The following is a 19,454-nucleotide window of genomic DNA, read 5'->3' as shown; positions in this document are numbered from 1 at the left end:
CATGGAACAGGGATGAACTACCAGCTGGTACTGTATGCAGCTGTGCATCGAGGACCATATTCACTGCGTTCGGCTGTCGGTGTAGCCTCCAGTACTACAGTATTCTCCTCTCAAATCCCTCCAGCTCCAGTCTCCAGCCACCAGTCAGGTAACAGTATTTTTCTCTCACGGCACTCCAGCTCCAGTCTGCCGAACGCAGTGATTATCATGAATCTTGAAATGCGAGTGAGCTACTCTTGTGCAGCAATTGTTTTCTCAATCATTCACCGTGGCGGTTGCAATTGTCATGGTAAGTAATGCTTAGTAGTATGCCTTTGTGGTAAATCCTAAACTGTAAACTTCTTTGATGCGTGGTAGATAATGCTACAACCTTGCAAGCATGGAATGGAAGATTGGGAACTGGCTTTGGCTGGCACGAGAGGACAGCAAGCGCAGGGTGGGATTTTTCAGATCTAGGGCTCCGAGGAAAGCGCGTTGCGCTTTCTTTCACGCTTTGGCACACCCTTTTCTTGTTCTTGATAAGGGAGTAAAGTTGAAGGCTGTTCTGCCTTTTCTATTAAAAAAAATGGAACATAAAAAAATATAGGTGCCTCATATGTTCCACGCCGGATTCACAAGATGCTATCAAATCTGTTATCGGCTGTTTATATACTAGTTGTATTCGCAAAGTTGTACATTCAAAGACCAAATCCATTGTCGTCTAGCCCGGGTAGGATACCTGGCTCTCACCTAGGCGACCCGGGTTCAAATCCCGGCAATGGAATCTTTTCCCCAAAAGTTTTCCACAATTTATTTTTCAATTGTTTTTTTCCCCATTTCCTATCGCATGTTATGTAGACCGAGGTTCCTATCGCATGTTAGGATATTTTCCCGATTCCTGTCACATGCAACTATCAGAAATTCAGCACACTATGTAACTAGATTTACAGCTCCTATTTTTTGTCATGTTCATCTACATATATTATCTCAAATTCTCACTGTACAGAATTCCTGCAAGAACTGTATTGGAAATGCACAATTGCAGGTTAATTGGCCAACTGGGATGCCAGATACATGTGGGGATCCCCAATGCATGAAACCACACCACCCAGCATCCACAGGAGATAAGCTTCGCCACAAACTTAAACTATGTACAAAATTTCATTCCTAATTGCAGTGTACACCACAGAAAGGTCAAAATAGAAAGGAAAAAAAAGGATGAATCTAGTAAAGCTGACAAAGGATTTCATGTGTAAAACACTCTTCACTCAAGCAGCTGTGTTAGCTCATCAAAGTCATCGTAGTCGTCATGTTGTACACCTGATTCATCATTGTCAATCACAGCGAGCTCATTGCCACGTGATAGTCCTGTTCTCTCATAGAACACTTCTCTCTGAGCATCCCATTCTTTGACAACCTCATCTATCTTGTCGCCCAACAGTTTATCACTTTGAAGGATGTGCTTAGCATCTTCAATGTCGACAGTTTGGCATGCCTCTGTCAAGGTGGCAAGTAAGGGTAAACGTATAGCAGCAGGTTCAAACCAGTGCTCTTGTTAGTAAAGTTCCAAAAGCGTACACAAATGTAGAAAATGTAAGGCAAAGGCAACAAGGGGGGCAAGCACCTGCAAGGGCCAATTCTTTGGCTTCAGCATACTCCTTTGACAATTTCTTGATGCTATCAAGCTCAAACTCCGCACCCTGGATGTAGATGAAATGTGTCAGTAATAGAAGTGCATTTGCATAAATTTCTCATCACAAAACGAACGGACTGGCAGGCTGCCCTTGAAGTTATGCTGTTATATTTCCAACCCAACAACACAGTATAATAATTCTCTAATCAGGTCTTAAGGAAATTAAGAGAAGGCACAGGTCCATCTTAATGAGATTGTGTTCAAATATAAAACTGGAAGGATTATAGCCTCACAGGAAGTGTGTCAGTGTGCAAACTGCAAATCATGAAGTAGTGTAAATGCCGTGTCGCAAAGATAGGACATAGAACTATAAAAGCAGTGGTGCATGTAGAACTAAAGAACATACCAGGTCCATGTGCATATAACTTTCTGCTTGGGTGTTTGCGAACAGCCTGCAATATAAAAGTACAAGGAAAATATCAGCATGGAATACTAACAATCTCATTTGCACGAGAAGATAACACCAGTAATAAACTGCAGTGTAGAACAACATGCAAGATGGGTGTAGCTAGTGGAGGAACTTGACGAAAGCGCAAGTGCATCAGTGAGGTGAAAAATATGTCACTAATCTTGTTTATGATCCATAGGTGCAAATTACTTGAAACACTAATACAAAGATAAAAAATCATATTAAAAACTCATGTTGTTGTGTCAATAATCTAAGTATTCTTTGGCTCAGTTTACTGAAAAGACAAATGTTAATGCTTGACATCACACTGGCAAAAATCACATACTTGTCACAGGCAAATTGGACTCGTTTATTCTGCAATGCAGTCAATTCCTCAATCTGCTTCTCACTGTCATCACCCAGCAAATTCATGTAGCCAAACAAAAACATGCCTTTATCCAGCATCCTTTTGACAAGTGCCGGCACTAGATGCACTCCATTTTGCTTAGCCGTAACGACAAAATCTTTCAGTTGCCTGCACTCCTCTGTTTTTAATAGAGGAAAAGTTTCAGTGTATTAACATTCAGATTCAGAAGCACCAAATTATTGGCTTAAAAATATATGCCTTACCAAGGGACAAGTAGATCTTGAACTGTGGCTTGTATGGCTGACACTCATACAGACAGTAAAGGCAGTAAAGCCCAGCCAATCTTTGGTGTAGAGAACTTTGAGAAGTCAAATGACCTGGGTGCACAATTAAATAAAAAATAGTTCAGAAGTGGCAGGAAAAAAAAAGGTTCATTAGCAGTTGCGAGTTCAGTTCAGAAATCTGCTTTTCCAGGAAGCCGACACCTACCAATACAATGCAGAAAGAGGGGCTGCATGAAGAAACCAGAGTTTGTCTTAGGTCTGCCTTCATAGAGATAAGAAAATTTCTTCGCCTTCCAAACTCTCTTGAAATCAGCCAGTGACGTGCTGTTCTCCTACCAGTCAGGAACGCAACAATGTAACTCATCCAAGTTGGCATGTGCTACATAACACACACAAAACTTCTGAGCAAATTTACCTTGGCATAATCGGCTATTAGCTCATCGATGTCCAGCTTGAATGGAGCAATATCCATATTCCCAGAGATGGCTCGAGAACTGTATAAGAAACTAATTGCTCACTTGATTGGTGATGAGAGAAAAAAAATAAAGCAAGGTCAAGCATGGGTGTTCAATTTTGCACAGCAGGAAGGGAAGGGAATGGGTGGCATACCCCTGCCAGGGGTGGGCCCAGGATTTGGATCATGTGTATTCAAAATTTGAAATGATAATATTGTTTTGACAGCCTAAATTATAGATTCATAAAATTGATCCTAACTTGCATCACTGTCACTACCACATTGCCACAAATACACAAGTGTTCGCAAATTGCAATCACAAATTCACAAAACATTGACAAATTGCGCACCTCAGTAACTCAGTTGCTATGCTGACTTGTCGTGCGCCTGTGCAGCTGTGCTGAGCCCGGAGCAGAGGAGGGAGCACGGGCGAATGCGCAGAGTGGCGAGGGATGGAGTCGATGCCGTAGGCCTGCTACGCCCGCCGGCCGCGGAGCCCCTTCGGCGCTGGTGCTCGGCCGCCGCCGACCGCTGCCGAGCCCCTTGCGGCCCCGCCCTGCGCTGTTTGGACGACCTCTGGTGCCCTGCAAGCTCGGGCGCCGCCGCCGCCCTCTGGCTGCCTGTCGCCACCTAGGGCTCGGCCGTCGGAACGGGGAACGACGAGGGAGTCGGACACGGGCGGAGCCGCGTCGGGGATGGGCTGGAGGCTGCTCCTTCTGAGTTCTTTGGGCCACGTCTGGGCCCGTCCCGTCGGGTAAGGAGGGGAAGGTGGGCTGGCTATTTGGGCTGAAGAAGAGAATGAGAGGGATTGGCACCCGTTATGTCGTGCTATTTTCGATTTTTTTAAATACACTCACATGCTATAAAACTCTACATATAGTTATATACAAAATCTTTTGAAAATATAATAGGTATTCAACTGAATTATTGAAGCGGGCCCTAGCAAGTCGGTTGTCACATTACAAACACCCAAATGGTTACTTAGTTTTGACGTGGTAGCATCATCTTATCCAGAGATCCGGACGCTAGCAGTTCGGTTGAAAAATACGATGAATAGAATTTTTTTATTGAATACGCAGGAGAGTTACGCATCTTTGTACAATCTTTGTACGAAGAAGACGATGAATAGAAACAGTGGTGAAGCCAGGAATGGAAGACAAGGGGTGACCCTTTTCCTTGCTTGCTCCCTCCCTTCATCAATGGTCTCCAAAATTTTAAGGGGCTCCATGGAGTTTTGGGCAGTAGGGGGCTGGAGCCCCCTCAACCCCTTAGATCCGCCCCTGTAGAAATAAGTCGTGGTCTTACGGAAACGGAGTAACTTTACGATTTGCCCCCCCACTCCCACGCACCCAACATGTTATTACTGTTTACTGCTCAGTAAATAACCACGAAGACTACCTGAGCGGCCATGGCACTACCATGTGAATGCACGCCCTGCGACCGCGATGCACATATATGTAGAGTGTTTTTGCACGTTCGATCGTGTCGCCATGCTGCTCTCGGCCGAGAAATTTGGGATTTCGCCATTCTTGAAAGTGGGCTTCGCCAGTTTGCCATCAAATAATTAGACTTCGCTGTTTTGCCATTATGAAACGAGGTCACTCTGCTGCTTTGCCTTTCCACCCCTTTTCAATTCATTTTTCATTTTCCTACCTTTTCTTTGACCGCATGTTCCCAAACTATCCCTGGCCCCTCGATGGTCTTATCCTTCGTTTCTCCCACGAGCGAGAGCTCCCGACGCATCCAGTCCCCGATGCCGCCGGCCCCGAGGCCAACCTCGTTCGTCGCCATGGTCAACCCGGCGCCGCCTCTCGCCGCCTGCGGCCCGACCACCCGCAGCCGACCTGGCGCGCGCCTCGCCCCACCCGCATCGTCTTCTCTTTCCCCGCGCATCGAGCAGGAGCCCATCGCTGGAGCTGGAGCTGGCCTGCGCACCCGGCGGAGTGCCGGCAGCCATGCCCGCTATCTCTCACACCTTCGCCAGCTCCCACGCCGGCCACGGCCTAGCCTCCGTCCGCACATGCCCCCACTTGCCGCCGGGCTCCCCACGCCAGCGCCCGCCCCCGCACCTCAGCCCACGACGCGGAGCAGCCGCGCGAGGCGGAGGCGGGAGCGTGGGGGCCGGCGGCCCGCAGCTCCTCTCCTAGGGGCGTTAGCACGTCGGCGGCCAGCACCATGTGCCCCCCAATTCGCGACACGTGGCGGCCATGGCGTGCAGGAGCCCCCGTGGGGAGGAACAGGCGGCGGCTATGGCGTGCAGGCTCCTACATGGATGAGTAGGCAGTGACCATGGTAGGCAGCCGGCGGCGGCTATGGGAGCAGAAAGAGAAGGCGGGGGGCATGGGGCTCTCGTGACCAAGAAAGAAGAAGGGTGAATGTGGGAGGGGCAAAATAGTCATCTCATGTTGCAAATAGAAGAAGAAAATGAAAAATGAATTGGAAAGGAGTGGAAAGGCAAAGCACTGGAGTGACCTCATTTCGTAATGGCAAAACAGCGAGGTCCAATTATTGATGGCAAACTGTCGAAGCCTACTTCCGAGAATGTAAAAATCTCAAATTTCTCCCCTCGGCCGGGCTGCCGTCCGTCACAGCGCGATGAGGGACCCTATGGCGCCGGCGATGAGCGCGGTGGGGTCGCCGAGCACCGCCGAGATGACCACCTGCCCCGCGAACCCGGCGATCTCGCAGCAGCGCTTCACCTTGCCCTTCTTCCTGCCCCAGGGCGCGTACCCTCCTCCCCTGCCCGCGTGGATGCTCTTCGCCGCGCCGCGGATCGCCGGCGCCGGCCTGCTGCACCCGCCGCCCCCGGGCACCACCAGTCCGCCGCCGCATGCGCCCTTGTGGCGGCCGACGCCGTGCCAGCTCTCGACGAGCATGTCCGCGACGCACGCCACGTGGAGGCTGAAGCTTCCGCAGTGGCTCCGGTAGCTCCAGCTGCGCCCGCGGTGGCCGCACCGGTGGCACGCGGCGCCGGCCCTGGAGTCCGGGTGCAGGTGCAGCCGGACGCCGCCGCCGGCGTCGAGCGCGGGCGGGAGCGCGGCGCAGCACGGGTGCAGGTCGAAGCCGCACGCGCGGCAGTGGTAGACGTAGCCGGCGACGCCGCGGCCGCACGCGTTGCAGTAGCGCGGCGGCCCGGGCGCCCGCGGGAGGAAGGCGAAGGCGCAGCGCGGGTAGAACGGGTGCCGGAGCGGCGGCGGCGGCTGCGAGAGCGGGAGCGCGCACTGCCGGTGCAGGTCGTGGTCGCAGCCCGGGTGCGGGCAGCGGAAGCGCGCGCCGATGCCCACCTCGCGGCACCCGTCGCACCGGAATGGCGTGTCGTGGTGCTCCAGCCGGAGGCGGTGCTGCCGGTGGCTGAAGTGTGCCACCTCGCCGTACCTCATCGCCGCCGCCGGGAAGAGGCCGGCACTGGAACGGGCGCCCGGTCGAGTGCCTCCGAGCTGATGCTATTGCCCGTGGTCGTTGCACACTGACACACTGTTCTCGAGAGAGATTGTAATGGTGTGTGAGCGAGAGAGAACAGTGCCATTCCACGAAGCCGAGGATGTGGAGGTTTATATGGAATGGCCATGGCAGGAGGTGAGTTGGTTGGCTTGGCTTTAGGCTTGGAGAAGTAGGGTGTCGAGGAATAGAATGGAATATATTCTTGTGTGTTCTTTCGAATTTTGTGGGGATTCTGGAAGTTTGTGGTTATTGTGTTCCTTGGATTGGGAGAATCGAAGGCTATATCTATATGTGATCATCACATGGTCATTATGTTTGTTTAAGGGAGAACATGCAGTATATATAATACCATGAGGGATCATGGAGTAAAGAAACAGTTTCCAGAAAAAGCATATTGACATGAATTTTGTAGAGTCACAATTGTTTCTAACAATTTCCATAATTTTTTGTGAAGTTGTAGTTGTCACAGAAAATTTTGAATGTGATTTGTTATCTGCTTGGCAAGTTCATATACAATATACCAAGACTAGTCCGAGGAAAAGAGACTGCTTGATGAGACATGGATTGTCACTGGCACAACACATGGCAATATGGCATCTCAAGCTTTGGTGTGTTGGTGCAGAGGCATCTTGTTCCCCCTGGTGGCCTGGTCCTCTCCAACGTCAAATTGTTCAAGTTCTTCTCCTGACCCAACTACTAGTCATGCACAGCATTTCCTTGTAAACCAGTTCAGCAACATCCAGTCCTGGATTTCAGTTACCCCCTTCCTGATCTTTGTCTTCATGATGGAGGACGAGCAGCGGATAAGAGCGCACAAATTCCTGATTGCAGACGAGAATAAGATTGGAATGTCCCCAGCAGACTGCAAAAAACCTGTGGTTATCAGGGTTTTGAGTGCACCGAGAATCGCTTGCGCGGGCAGGCCAGAATTTAGCGAGGAATGTAGGGTTATGGTGCATGGGGGAGATATCTGAAAAAACTTTTGTGAGTTGTGGTATTATCAACAAGTTGAAATTTGTGACGACATTCTTCGGTAAGTCTGAAGCGATGGTTTTCCGAATCAGTGTCACAAGCTGTGTAAAATGAAAGGTACGAAAAGTGCAAACCGGTATTAGAATTGAATTATAGAATTATCCCCTTTGCAAAGAGCGATTCGAACTATCCAAAGGGGATAATTCTGAACTCTGATATCAGTTAAAAATGCCGATACAATTGTAACATCCTTTTTCCTATGAACTAGATGATACTAAAGTTCTGTGTTCCAACCTCCAAGTGCAGAAACTGAATGAAGGAATTCTAAACTATCCAATTTGACAAACATGGACCTTTAATTTCGGACTGAACTCGGAGCATCTGATCTTCCCCTAGATCGATTGTTAAACTCTCTATCAGATTGTTCATGGCGCTTGCCGATAAAGATTGAGCAAGGAATTGGTTCGAGACTGGAATATTGCCTTCATGTGTCCGCATGCCAAAAGGTCAGAAACGAGAGCAAGGAATGTAATAATGTAGGGACACTGGAATTGTGGAGCACAAAGAACATTGCAAAGCAGAGTTAGCTACCTAGGGCACTGATCGATATCTCCCACTATCCTGATTCTCAGTTCTTACCAAAAGGGAGACGCCAATGGCCTGATGAGTGCAAACCTGAGACACTTTTCTGTCAGGGACCAAGATTAAGAAGAATAGTGTTCTGCAGGTTTCACTCCAAGCTTCGATCCCCGGTCGAGTTCAGATCGCAGAATGCACCGCACATGGAGCGGCTGATGCAGAGGAAGCTGGGAATGTTTTCAATTCCCGTGACACGGCGATTTTGCACGAATATGCTACTTTTGCATGGCAACGTTGATATGACAAAAAAAAATTTAAAAAAATAACGCCCGTGCTCTCCAAATCTGGTATGTTAGGTGTTGTTGGAGCATATTTTCATGCAATGATACTTCCCTCCTAACTATATTTGCTCATGATGAAATAGTTGGATGTCTTGACAGGGAAACCATTCACGCCATCATTGCGCATAGCCATTAGCCAAGGCTCGACTTGGCATTGTTTAGATGACTCCCGTAAAATCTTTAAAAGAGAATCTTTTTACATTTGAAGTATCAAACATAGACTAATCATAAAACTAATTACAGAATAAACTACGAGACGAATCTAATTAGTTCGTCATTAGCATATATTTATTGTAGCAATTTAGTGTCTAATCACGAACTAATTAGATTCATTAGATTAGTCTCGCAATTTACAAACGAACTGTACAATTAGTTTTTTTTATTTCATCTATATTTAATACTCCATGCATGTAATAGTTTTGAAATTTGGAATTTTAAATTGTGCATACAAAAAATCCATGATCCATATTAGTATATTACTATACAGTTAGAAATCGCAGCCTTGAAGGTCAGATCCAGGACTGAAATCATTTCCAGTGTTCAATCATTAGGGAGCCAGAGCTCACCGTGCAGGCATATTTTCTGTCCGATTAGATTGTCCATGATGTAGAATGACAGAAACATAACTGGAGCGCGAGTTCTCGCCGTCGCCTTTAGCAGAGTTAATTCCCTGTGTGCCATCGCAAAATTAGACCAATCCCTTACGTGCCATTGAAAATATAGTCATCCCTCCAATGCCATTATTTCTAATTTTTCATCCCTTCTGTGCCATTCCGTCAGTTTCAGCCATTAGTTGTGCCTGACGCTGCTGCTCTTGCGCTTCTTGCTGCTGCAGTTGCTGCCCATGCTGCTCTAGCTCCCGAGCTTCGCCGCCTTCCTGTCCACGCCCGCGGGGGACTCCTTGTCCGACACCAGGGGGACGCCACGCACCGTATCAGCGCCCAGTCCACGCCCACGAAGAACGGGTGGCACTTGATCTCGACGGCGCCCATGCGGCGGCGCGGGTCGCGCTCGAGGAGCCGCCCGACGAGGTCCCGCAGCTCGAAGACCCACGCAGTCCTTGGAGCTCGCCGTCGCCCTGGAGCAGGACGTTCTCCGGCTTGAGGTCGCGGTACACGAAGCCGAGGGCGTGGAGGTACTCGCCGCCACCGGCCAGGGGCCGCTCCTCCTCGCCGCCGCCGGCCACGACCTCCGCGCGTTGCTCCTGCACGCCACCCCGCGGTCATGCTCGTGCGCCCATGCCTGCTGTGGCGGCCGCGCGACGCCTAGCCCCCCGACGCCGTCGCCGCGGCCGCGGCCCTGCCCGCGCACGCGCACGTCGTCTTCGTCTTCCTCGGGCGGGTGAGCTTCGGGCAGGCGGCGCGGGCGTGGGCGGCGCTGCGTGGGCTCCCTCCCCGGCCGGTCCCTGCTCGCTGGCCCGCACGAGGAGCTGCGGCGAGCCGGGCCGCAGAGGGAGGCAGCGCGTGCGCGGGGCGGGCACGGCGAGCTAGCGAGCCGGCGGCGCGGTGAGCGGGCGGTGACGCGGAGGCTCACGTCCGGGCCCTCGTGCACCTGCGCGACGACGACGGGGAGGCCCGCGGGCGGCGGCGGCCATGGCAGCGGCAGGCGGAGCGCGGCTGCAGGCAGCGGAGTCGAGCGGGCCTCCCTCTCTGCGCCGGGCCCCCTGCTCCCTCCCTCCCTCCCCTGCGCACGGCGGTCGGGGCTTGGCACGGCGGCGTCCGGTGGCCTAGGTGCCGGCGAGCCGCACCGCCCCATCTCTCCTGGCGCGCGGAGGCCGGCTGCGGCGAGGCCCTGTTCTCCCGCGCGCTGTCACCACGGCCAGGGCGCAGCTCGCCCGCGCGACCCCCTCCCTGCTCCCTTCGTCCGGCGCCGGCGCGAGGAGGGAAGTCCATGAAGAGGAGACGACGGCGAGACGGAGACGGCAGCAAACGACCCAACTAACGCCGTTAGTAACGGAATGGCATACAAGGGATGAAAAATTAAAACTAATGGCATAATGGCATATAAGTGATGAGCTATTTTTCAATGGCACATAAGAGATGAGTTATATTTTTCGGTGGCATAGAAGGAATTTACTCGCCTTTCGCCGGGGAGGTCGGAAAAGGAGCTCGAGCCGGAGAGCGGCGGCGGCGAGCGTGCCAAGCAGGCGCAGCCAGGCGGCCTTCTTCGGTGGCCGGGGCGCCGGCGCTGGGGACCTCAGCTCAGCTCAGCTCGCCGGTGAGGAAACGACCAGCTGGAGCACTGGACGGGTGGAAGTAATGGGATCGGCGACCCGTAATAAATCGGCCCACCAACTAGTGTCCTGTCCTCCTCGAGCGTGACCAGCGACAGCAAGTGATGGCCAATGGCTATGCACTCGGCCGCACGCATCATGCCGCGCAGCTGCTTCCTCACTCCCACTAGCAGCAGCCGCAGCTCCTGCCGCCGCGCCATGTGCTCGCCGCCTCTGCCTCCCGCGCACTGAACCTGAACGCCGCCGCACCGACACGCCCACAGGAAGGCAGGCAGGCAGGCACCGCCGCGGACCACCATGCGCCCGCCCCGCCGGCCGCGGCCCCCGTCCCCGGCGCCCGCGCCCGCGCCCGCGCCGTCCCCCTCTCGCGACGCCGCCAGCCATTCGCCGCCTTCTCCCTACGCGGCGGCGTTCGTGCCCTCCCCGGGCCCTTCGCCGGGTCCCGGTCCAGGTCCTGCGCCGGAGCAATCCGCGCTGGCGCCGGTCGCGGGCGGCGGGAAGCGGGCGGGCGGGAGCCTGAGCCCGCCGCTCATCGCGATGCTGGCGGTGGTGGGCGCGGCGCTGCTGGTGGTGCTGTACGCGCGCCTGGTGAGCCGGGTGTTCCGCGCGGCGCGGCGGCGGTGGCGCCGGCGCCGGCTGCGGCTGCTCATGGCCCCGGGCGGCGGCTACTCGCCGTCCTCCGCGCGCGGCGGCGGCGGCGGGGACGGCTCCTTCGGGTCCTTCACCACCTACGACAACTACTACCACACCTTCTCCCCCTACTGCGGCCTCGACGTCGCCGCCATCAAGTCGCTGCCCTCGGCGCAGTACCTCGCGGCCGCCGCGCGGGGGTCGGGGGCGTCCAGGGAGTGCGCCGTGTGCCTGCTCGAGTTCGAGGACGGCGACGAGCTCCGCGCGCTGCCGCTGTGCGCGCACGCCTTCCACGCCGACTGCATCGACGTCTGGCTCCGCGCGCACGCCTCCTGCCCGCTCTGCCGCGCCGCCGTCGCGCTCCCGCCGCCCGTCGCGTCGCCGCTCCACCGCGCCGCGCGGCGGGTGCGGCCCAGCCTCGACGACCTCCTCTTCTTCCACCCGGTCCCGCCCGACGCCGCCGCGCAGCCCGATATCGCGCCGGCCAGCCCGGACCAGCTCCGCGGCGCCAGGGACTTGCTGCTGCTCAAGCGCTCCTACTCCTTCGGCTTCGAGCGCAGCCTCGCCGTGGAGGCCGCGTCCACGGCCTCCCCTCCCTGGCGCTACCGCGTCTCCTCCGCCGCCGCCGCCGGCGGCGACGGCGCCACCTCCCGCGGCCGCAGCTTCTGGAGCAAGCGCTGGCCGTCCCCGTTCGGCGGCGGGGGCGGGGGCTCCGCGGCCGCCGCCCGCGTCTTCTCCTTCCGCTCGTACCGCTCCGCGGCGGGCAAGTCCTCCCCCTTCTCCCGCCGCCGCGGCCACGGCGGGGCCGGGAGCGGGTTCTTCATGTCGCTGGCGTCGGAGCCGCCCTCGATCCTGGCCGCGGCGAGGCGGGGCCGCGCGGCCGCCGCGTCCAGCCGGCTTCGGTGCGGGGACCCCGAGGCGCTGCTCTCGCCGGACCGGCTCAGCCGCTGACCCCGCCCGCCGCCGGCGGTGACGCGACCGCGCCGCGGTGGTGAGCGGATCTCGGTGGCGCGGTGGGCCTGGCGCCCGCGTGGGGGCGGGGGCGGGGCAGTAATGGCACATTGGCACGAGTAAATGCGAGGCCCTGCCTGCCAAGGTTTTAATGGCGGGAGGACGCGCGCCCAGAGCGAGCCGTGTCGCTTCCCGCAGCAGGCAACAGTGCCACTGCCTCGGCTTGCCGCCGGTTTCAACTTTGAAATTTTGGCTCCTTCCTTTGTCCCCGTCTCCTCCGGCCACAGCCGTCTGACTACTTGACCAAGCGCGTGTCCATGGTGATGGTGGTGGAAGGCCGTCCGATCAGAAAACGACGGCGGCGTCCGGCGGTTGACCGGAGCCGTCGTTTTCTCGCCGGACGGTCCGGCTCATCGGAGGGAACGGAGGATGATCCCGGTTCCATTGGTCTGATGGACCGTCTGTGTGCTGTCTTGTGTGTTCCGAACTGTGTCCCTGCTCAGTGGTGTTATTAATTACTACTAGCTTGCTGTAATAATTTAGTAAGGCTGTGTGTAGTTCCCAAATTTTTTTATAATATTTATCACATCAAATTTTTAGAATATGCATGGAGCAGCTATTAAATACAGTTAAAAAATAACTAATTGTATAGTATAATTGTTTTATACAAGATGAATTAATTTTTTAAGTTTAATTACTTCATGATTGGATATTAAGTCAAATAATAACAAAATGTGCTGCAATACAAAAACTCAAACTTTTTTTCGCAAACTAAACACAGCCTAAAAGGAATTCCAATCTCTGATACATTGGACATTTTTTTCACGCACGCACGACGAGCTCATGCATGTCTCGGTAAGTGAGTAGAAAGTATAACAGTATAGACAATTGTCGTCTTTTTAACACAAACAGACAACTTGAACAGACAGTTTGTACAATATTTTATCTGTTTAGCTGTCTGTAAAGTGTTTAATTCATCTTTTGACACGGAAATTATGGTGATCTAATGCATACTTGATTCTTGTTGATATTTTATTGCATATATAAGTGAATGCACAACACATGCATTTAAATAATTCGCATGACTCACAATAAAACTTGCTCCTCCATGACTGGCGGACAGAAGGTCACTACGAGTCAAATTGCTGATGATTTAGCGTATGAGAGAGCTTGAAATTTGGGGGGGAAAAAAGAGGACGATGAGAGTGTTCCGTTTTATCTCTTACTTGCGCTGGGATGCATCATGGTGATCGGAATCTTGTAGGCGAGAAGGCGCTGATGGTCTCCGCTATGGCTGGCGGACAGAAGGTCACAACGAGTCAAATTACCGATGATTTAGGGCATGAGAGAACTTGGAATTTGGGGGGGGGAAAAGAAAGAGGAGGACAAGACGGTTCCGTTTTATCTCTTACTTGCACTGGGATGCATCATGGTGATCGGAATCTTGCAAGGGAGAAGGTGTTGGTGGTCTCCTCCATTGCTGGCGGACAGAATGTCACTGCGAGTCAAATTGCCGATGATTTAGGGTATGAGAGGACTTCAAATTTGGGGAAAAGAAAGAGGATAACAAGAGGGTTCCGTTTTATCTCTTACTTGCACAAGGGGATGTATCATGGTGGCCGGAACCTCGCCGGGAAGAAGGCACGTGTGGTTTGCAGCAGTCACGTGCGTGGAAGGGGTGTTGGTTCAGATCGTATATATGGTGCAGCAGATCTTGTGCCTCCCACCGTCTCCCGCAGCGCATCGTACAACGGCGGATCTCCTTGTCGACTTGCCTGGGAGCACGCGAACGGGTCGTAGACGAACGAGTCGACGGCCGAGGGTTAACTGCAGCTCGCGTAGGGGTGTTTTGCAAAAAATCCTTGGGTCGTAGACGAACGAGTCGGCGGCCGAGGGTTAACTGCAGCTCGCGTAGGGGTGTTTTGCAAAAAATCCTTGCATGTCGACGGATGACTACGACGCGTTGTACGTGCCCTAAGTAAATTGCAACAATGTTAACTACCTTACCGTTCGTGTTTTGACTACTTATCATGCTTCTCGAAGTATTTACTACTATCTAGCCGACGGAAATGTGAAAGCGTCGTTACCATGGTCATCGGAGGCTACAGCTCGTTGCAAGTCATCTCTACTACTCGTCGCACCTCTTGTTGGTACATCGGGCATTTTGTTTTTCGAAGAAGAAAATGAAACGACCACCAAGATTCAAATCTTCAGTTTTTTTCCCGAACAAAAGATTCAGATCTTTAGGATTCGGCATAGAGGAGAACCAAAGACTAATAAAAAAATCAAGAGGTACCTACCCATGGAAGTAAGCACGTAATTTCCGTAGCACTTGGACTTTCTGTTCTCCCCGGCGGGCACGGCACGGGCTGGTGTGAACCGAGGAGGCGAGCATCAGCAGAGCAGAGCAGAGGCGAGACCGCGAGAGGCAGATTAGTTCCAAAAATTTTTACCCAAAAATTTTCACCTCCCCTTTAAACACATGTATGAAGCACTAGATGTAACTAAATAACAAAATTAATTACACAGTTTGGATGTACACGACGAGACGAATCTTTTAAGCCTAATTAGTGCATGATTAGCCATAAGTGCTACAGTACCCGCATTTGTTAATGATGCGGTCAAAGGCCTCAAAAGATTCGTCTCGCGGTTTCCAAGTGAGTTCTGATATTAATTTTTTAATTAGTGTCCGAAAAGCCCTCCCGACATCGGGTCAAACTATTGACGTGACACTTGGACAAAAATTTTCACCAACTAAACACCCCCGCAGTGAAGCGTGTGTGATCTGGGCACCTAGGAAGTGGGGGAGCGCCAAGCGCGGGGCGGCGTAAATTGGGTGTCGCTTAAAGCGGCGGCCCTGCGTCCGCACACAGCCTGGGCTGCTAGCCCATCTCGTCCCACTCCCACAGTCCCACCTCCAGGCCCTGGCCCGCCCCCGTCCCTCCGTCCTGCCCTAGTGCCCTGGCTCGGCTTCGGGTCAAAACAGATCAGGGTCAAAACACTGATGCTTTCACACTCCCCGCCCCTGTTATGCTCGGCTCGTTCGCATGCCGGCAGGCAAGTCTCGGCTTGTACCAGCACAACAGAGACAGTTGCATGTAGGGGTGGTAATAGGTCATAGCTCTAGTGATCTCTTCATAGCTCAATAAAATCTTAAAATTGTATAAAATTAGAGCCCAGCTTTTTTAGAATCCAGTCCTTAGATTTTCTAGTTCAATTGGACCCTTTACCACCCCTAGATGCAAGTCGGCACACGGTAATTCTAGCACGTCTGTTTTATAAGGAAGGTAGGCTCTCATTCACTACTTGATAATATTTTGAGGTACATGCATCATTTCTAGACATCCAAGGAGCCAAACATGTCTCCCAGTTGCCATATTATATTACAAACATTTTTAGCAAGAATATGTGCCTCACTATTAGAGCTTCCACCCTCGCGCTCGAAAGAAATTCAGAACCTTAAACCCTAAGTCCTAACTCAAGGGGTGGTTTTGTTTTTTTCATGCACCGGACCGGGCCGAAATGTTCATCTTTAGTTTTATGTGACCGGGCCTTCATGCATGTCGATTGTGGGCTGGCCGGCCTCTTGTAACGACTACGGCCCATGTTCTTCCCTCCTCCTTCCTCCGCATCGCGACCTAAAAATATAGAAATCAAAATGCCGAGTCTTCTAAAATGTTTGTTAGATTGCAAATTACTGAATCAACTTTTTATGAAAATGCTGTTTGGAGAAGTCAGGCTGTTATTCTACCAGTTTGATGTATGCTTCCTCTCTAATAGGGGTGTGATCAATAAAAGAATGGAGAGGCTCTCGCATTCTAAACTGTCTTTAAAACTTAAAATCTTTTTGTGGCTAGCCATCTAGGGGAGATTACATACGGGGTAGCTTTAAAGGCAAAAAAAATAGAAGGGTGATGTTAACTGCAATATCTGCAACTCACCAGAACTGTAGACCATGTTTTCTTCTAGTGTGCGATGGCTCACTTTGTTTGTGCCAGTTTCAAAGAAGCTTTGGGGTGGGATAGAGTTCCTATTAGTCTTTTGTTTTTAGATGAGGGGAAACCGGCCTCCACTATCATATTGTGATAGCTTGCTGCCAAGAGTTCCTATTAGTCTAACAGATATCTTCGATCATTGGATCCTGTTGGGGTGTAAAGATTGATTTTAAACTCTTTACCTTTGTAATTATGATTTCAGCAACAAGTTGTCTGTAGTTTGTAGCTTCGCTTGCACTAGTAACCTTGGCCTTCCAAATCGCTGAGCTGTTAAAAGTGCCGTAGGCTCCAATAAATTGTACATCATAAATCGACTTAGAGGACCCGCAAAAAAAAATCGACTTAGAGGAATACAGACCATTGGCTGTCCGTTTCCAAACTATCTGGTCAGGATTATCTGTAAAATGCACCTCTTGCACCTTCTCCCATAGCAGTACAAATTCAGCCATGTGCACTGGGTAGGAAGGGAAGGAAAAGCCCTCGCCACTTTTTTTTAGAACCCTAGCCAGCTTTTTGAGCAGCAGAAGAGCGGAGCTCAACTAGTGGGCCGTTATAGACTTAGACTGGGCCGCTTGTTGGGTTAAGACTTAAAGATACACTGACTAGCTTCCTTCCGCATCGCGACCCAATTCATCGTCGCCTCGGTGCCTCCGCCGCCACCGCGCGCCGGCGAGCGTACAAAGGGGGGGCGAATCCTCCCGCGCCTCCCGCGTGCCTCCAGAGCCTGCGACGGAGGGGGGCGCCAGCCATGGCCCTCCGGCCGTCAACCTCCTGCCACCACCGCGCCGCGCCGTTCGCTCCAGCCGCCGCCGCCTCGGCGCGCCCCCGGAGGGGAACCCTGCGCCTCGCGGCAGCCAGCGGGCCTGCCGCCGCGCCGATGCGGACCCGCCCCGACGCGGCAGGCCGGAGGAGGTACGCCCGCGCGGATAACCCCTCCTCCCGTGACAGCCGCTCGCCGGTTTAGCCGGTTCGTTCGATTTCCTCTTGGTCTTTGTGCCGCCGCCGGTCGAATGCGCCGTTCCGTGGTGCAGTGCGCGCATCTGATGGTCTTGTTAACAGATGCACCTTTAGATTGGTCAATGCACGAGTGATTGCGCAGTCGCTCTTCGGTATTCAGATTTCCGCAGGACCATTGTTAGCTGCTCATGAATTTCGCTCCTTCCACTCTGTCGGCCGTGGTGATGATGTTGGCTGTGCTGAGCAGGTGCGAGTGCTTCGACCTCCATCACCAGATAGTTCCTTACGCGGAGGCTTTCGCTTGGCAGAAGTCCATTGTTAAGAGGAGGATCGGGTTGCTGGCCAGCGGCGAGGATCACTCCGACACCTTGATTGCTTTACAACACCCACCGGTTTATACGTTGGGCTCTGATAGCAACGAGGAATACCTCCATTTCAACAAGGAAGATGCTCCCTTTGAGGTCCATCAGATTGACCGTGGTGGGGAAGTGACGTATCATGGCCCTGGACAGGTATTTAGTTATCAGCTATGTTTTCAGTGCTGCTGCATATCTAGATGCTCTATTTACTGATTAGTCACTTCTTAATTCTGATTGCTATTTAGTTATAGATAGTAGTATATATAAACTCAGGATTGGTTATTCACTCATTCTGAAAGTCAGAATGCAACTCACCTCTTCATGTTGCATATTCATATTCAGTCTTTAGTACGAAAAATATATTTTTGCAGCTACCATGAGTGGGTGTGCTATATCTGCCGCTTCTTACACTCATTTCTTTGTTCCCTTAGCTTGTTATGTACCCGATTCTCAATTTGCGGTACCACAGAGAGGATCTTCATTGGTACTTTAGGTCACTTGAAGAAGTGATCATCCGTGCACTGAAATCCGCATTCTCTATCAGGGCATCAAGAGTAGAAGGCCTCACAGGTGTTTGGGTTGGTATGAACTATCCTTTGAAAAATTTCAAGTACCTTACCAAGTTTCCATTTTTTCCCATCATTCATTGAAATCCTATAACGCTTGTAAAATCAATTGTACCATTGGATCTCTAATGAATCCTCTCCATTTCCTCTACAGGGGATCAAAAAGTTGCAGCGATAGGGATTCGTGGCACCCGGATGATAGTTTACCATGGTCTAGCACTAAATGTCACAACTGACTTAGCCCCCTTCAAACTGATTGATCCGTGCGGCATAAAGGATCGCGGTGTTGGGAGCATTAAGGCCATACTACAAAAGGAATCCGGTGGAAAAGAAATCGACGACAGGTTACTGATGGATATAGCATATAACTCCTTGATGGAAGAGTTTGCTGAGCTTTTCCAACTCAGTTTAGATATCAGCCCTCATTGCAGTTTTCAGTGAGACAACATTCTCATTCTCAGCCTACAGCATGACGTTTCATTTTGGAGGCGGTATGGCTACCGCAGCTGTTTGAGATGAATTTTGCCGTATTTGCTGCAGTCCGCTCTGTATAGCAGTAGCACATCCATTCAGGTGCAGGGTGTTTCTGGATTGGGTTTATTCGGCGCCTCCCTCTTGATGGTCTTTGGTGTTTATAGCATCATGTAGTGCTCGTTTGCTGTAAGTAACTGTGGCAGTCCCGCCTAAATTAATTTGGCTTAAGTGCGCTAATCATCATTGAGACGGCAGCCAGGGTTAACACGCACTTAAAACAGAGTAATCTGGCAGTGCTGTCGGGTAAAATCCCGATTAAACCACTTGAAACAGGATCGACAAAGCAGTTCAGAGAATGCAACATTCCACAAATTTTACAGTACAGAGTATGAAACTAATTGTTATTATTACAAACCGAGTTTGAATTTATAAAAGAACAACAGAGTTCAAATTTGACGAAAAACGAACGATAGTCTAGCGACGAAACAAGACGTCATGATAAAGCCCGCTCATGACGTCAGCCACATCCTCAGATGTACCACTTGAAAAACAAAGCCACAAGTAAAGCTGAGTATACTAATACTCAGCAAGGCTTACCCGACTAAGGGTATATTTAGCCCTTTATCTAGACATGTAAGGCTTTTGGCTGGAGGGGTTTGTTTTGCCGAAAAGCAGTAAATAGTAGATCCTTAATTTCATATTTTAGCTTCCAAATTCTAGTTCAATTAACCATTCTATGTGAGCATCTATCCAATAGCATACATGGTGGAAAACAATTATCTTTCATCATC

The 19,454-nt window shown here is 51.8% G+C and overlaps 4 protein-coding genes and 1 non-coding gene across 5 annotated transcripts; 3 read left to right on the top strand and 2 right to left on the bottom strand.

The window, feature by feature from the left end:
• Window positions 1–689: 689 nt before the first annotated feature.
• Window positions 690–763, top strand: TRNAE-CUC. Its single transcript has one exon. It is a non-coding gene; the product is annotated as a tRNA-Glu (tRNA).
• Window positions 764–980: 217 nt separating this feature from the next.
• Window positions 981–3,892, bottom strand: LOC120699991. The gene is made up of 8 exons (XM_039984116.1): window positions 3,516–3,892; window positions 3,127–3,205; window positions 2,917–3,043; window positions 2,691–2,804; window positions 2,407–2,605; window positions 2,019–2,064; window positions 1,604–1,679; window positions 981–1,476 (listed from the first exon to the last, which is right to left on the bottom strand). The coding sequence occupies exons 2-8, from the start codon at window positions 3,181–3,183 to the stop codon at window positions 1,244–1,246; spliced, it is 852 nt and encodes a 283-aa protein (XP_039840050.1). The 5' UTR covers window positions 3,184–3,205; window positions 3,516–3,892; the 3' UTR covers window positions 981–1,243.
• On the bottom strand, window positions 3,885–7,489 carry LOC120699992. The gene has a single exon (XM_039984117.1). It carries the CDS (start codon window positions 6,543–6,545, stop codon window positions 5,751–5,753), a length of 795 nt encoding a protein of 264 aa, XP_039840051.1. The 5' UTR covers window positions 6,546–7,489; the 3' UTR covers window positions 3,885–5,750.
• Window positions 7,490–10,517: 3,028 nt separating this feature from the next.
• On the top strand, window positions 10,518–12,916 carry LOC120699990 (RING-H2 finger protein ATL65-like). The gene has a single exon (XM_039984115.1). It carries the CDS (start codon window positions 11,029–11,031, stop codon window positions 12,310–12,312), a length of 1,284 nt encoding a protein of 427 aa, XP_039840049.1. The 5' UTR covers window positions 10,518–11,028; the 3' UTR covers window positions 12,313–12,916.
• Window positions 12,917–16,921: 4,005 nt separating this feature from the next.
• LOC120699989 (octanoyltransferase LIP2p, chloroplastic-like) lies at window positions 16,922–18,906 on the top strand. The gene is made up of 4 exons (XM_039984113.1): window positions 16,922–17,219; window positions 17,512–17,776; window positions 18,055–18,205; window positions 18,344–18,906. Exons 1-4 carry the CDS (start codon window positions 17,056–17,058, stop codon window positions 18,628–18,630), a joined length of 867 nt encoding a protein of 288 aa, XP_039840047.1. The 5' UTR covers window positions 16,922–17,055; the 3' UTR covers window positions 18,631–18,906.
• Window positions 18,907–19,454: the final 548 nt, after the last annotated feature.

This window comes from Panicum virgatum, chromosome 3K (genome assembly GCF_016808335.1).
Source record: "Panicum virgatum strain AP13 chromosome 3K, P.virgatum_v5, whole genome shotgun sequence".
Taxonomy (NCBI): Eukaryota; Viridiplantae; Streptophyta; class Magnoliopsida; order Poales; family Poaceae; genus Panicum; species Panicum virgatum.
The sequence above is the reverse complement of the archived record's forward strand: the minus strand, read 5'-3'. Positions and strand labels throughout refer to the sequence as shown.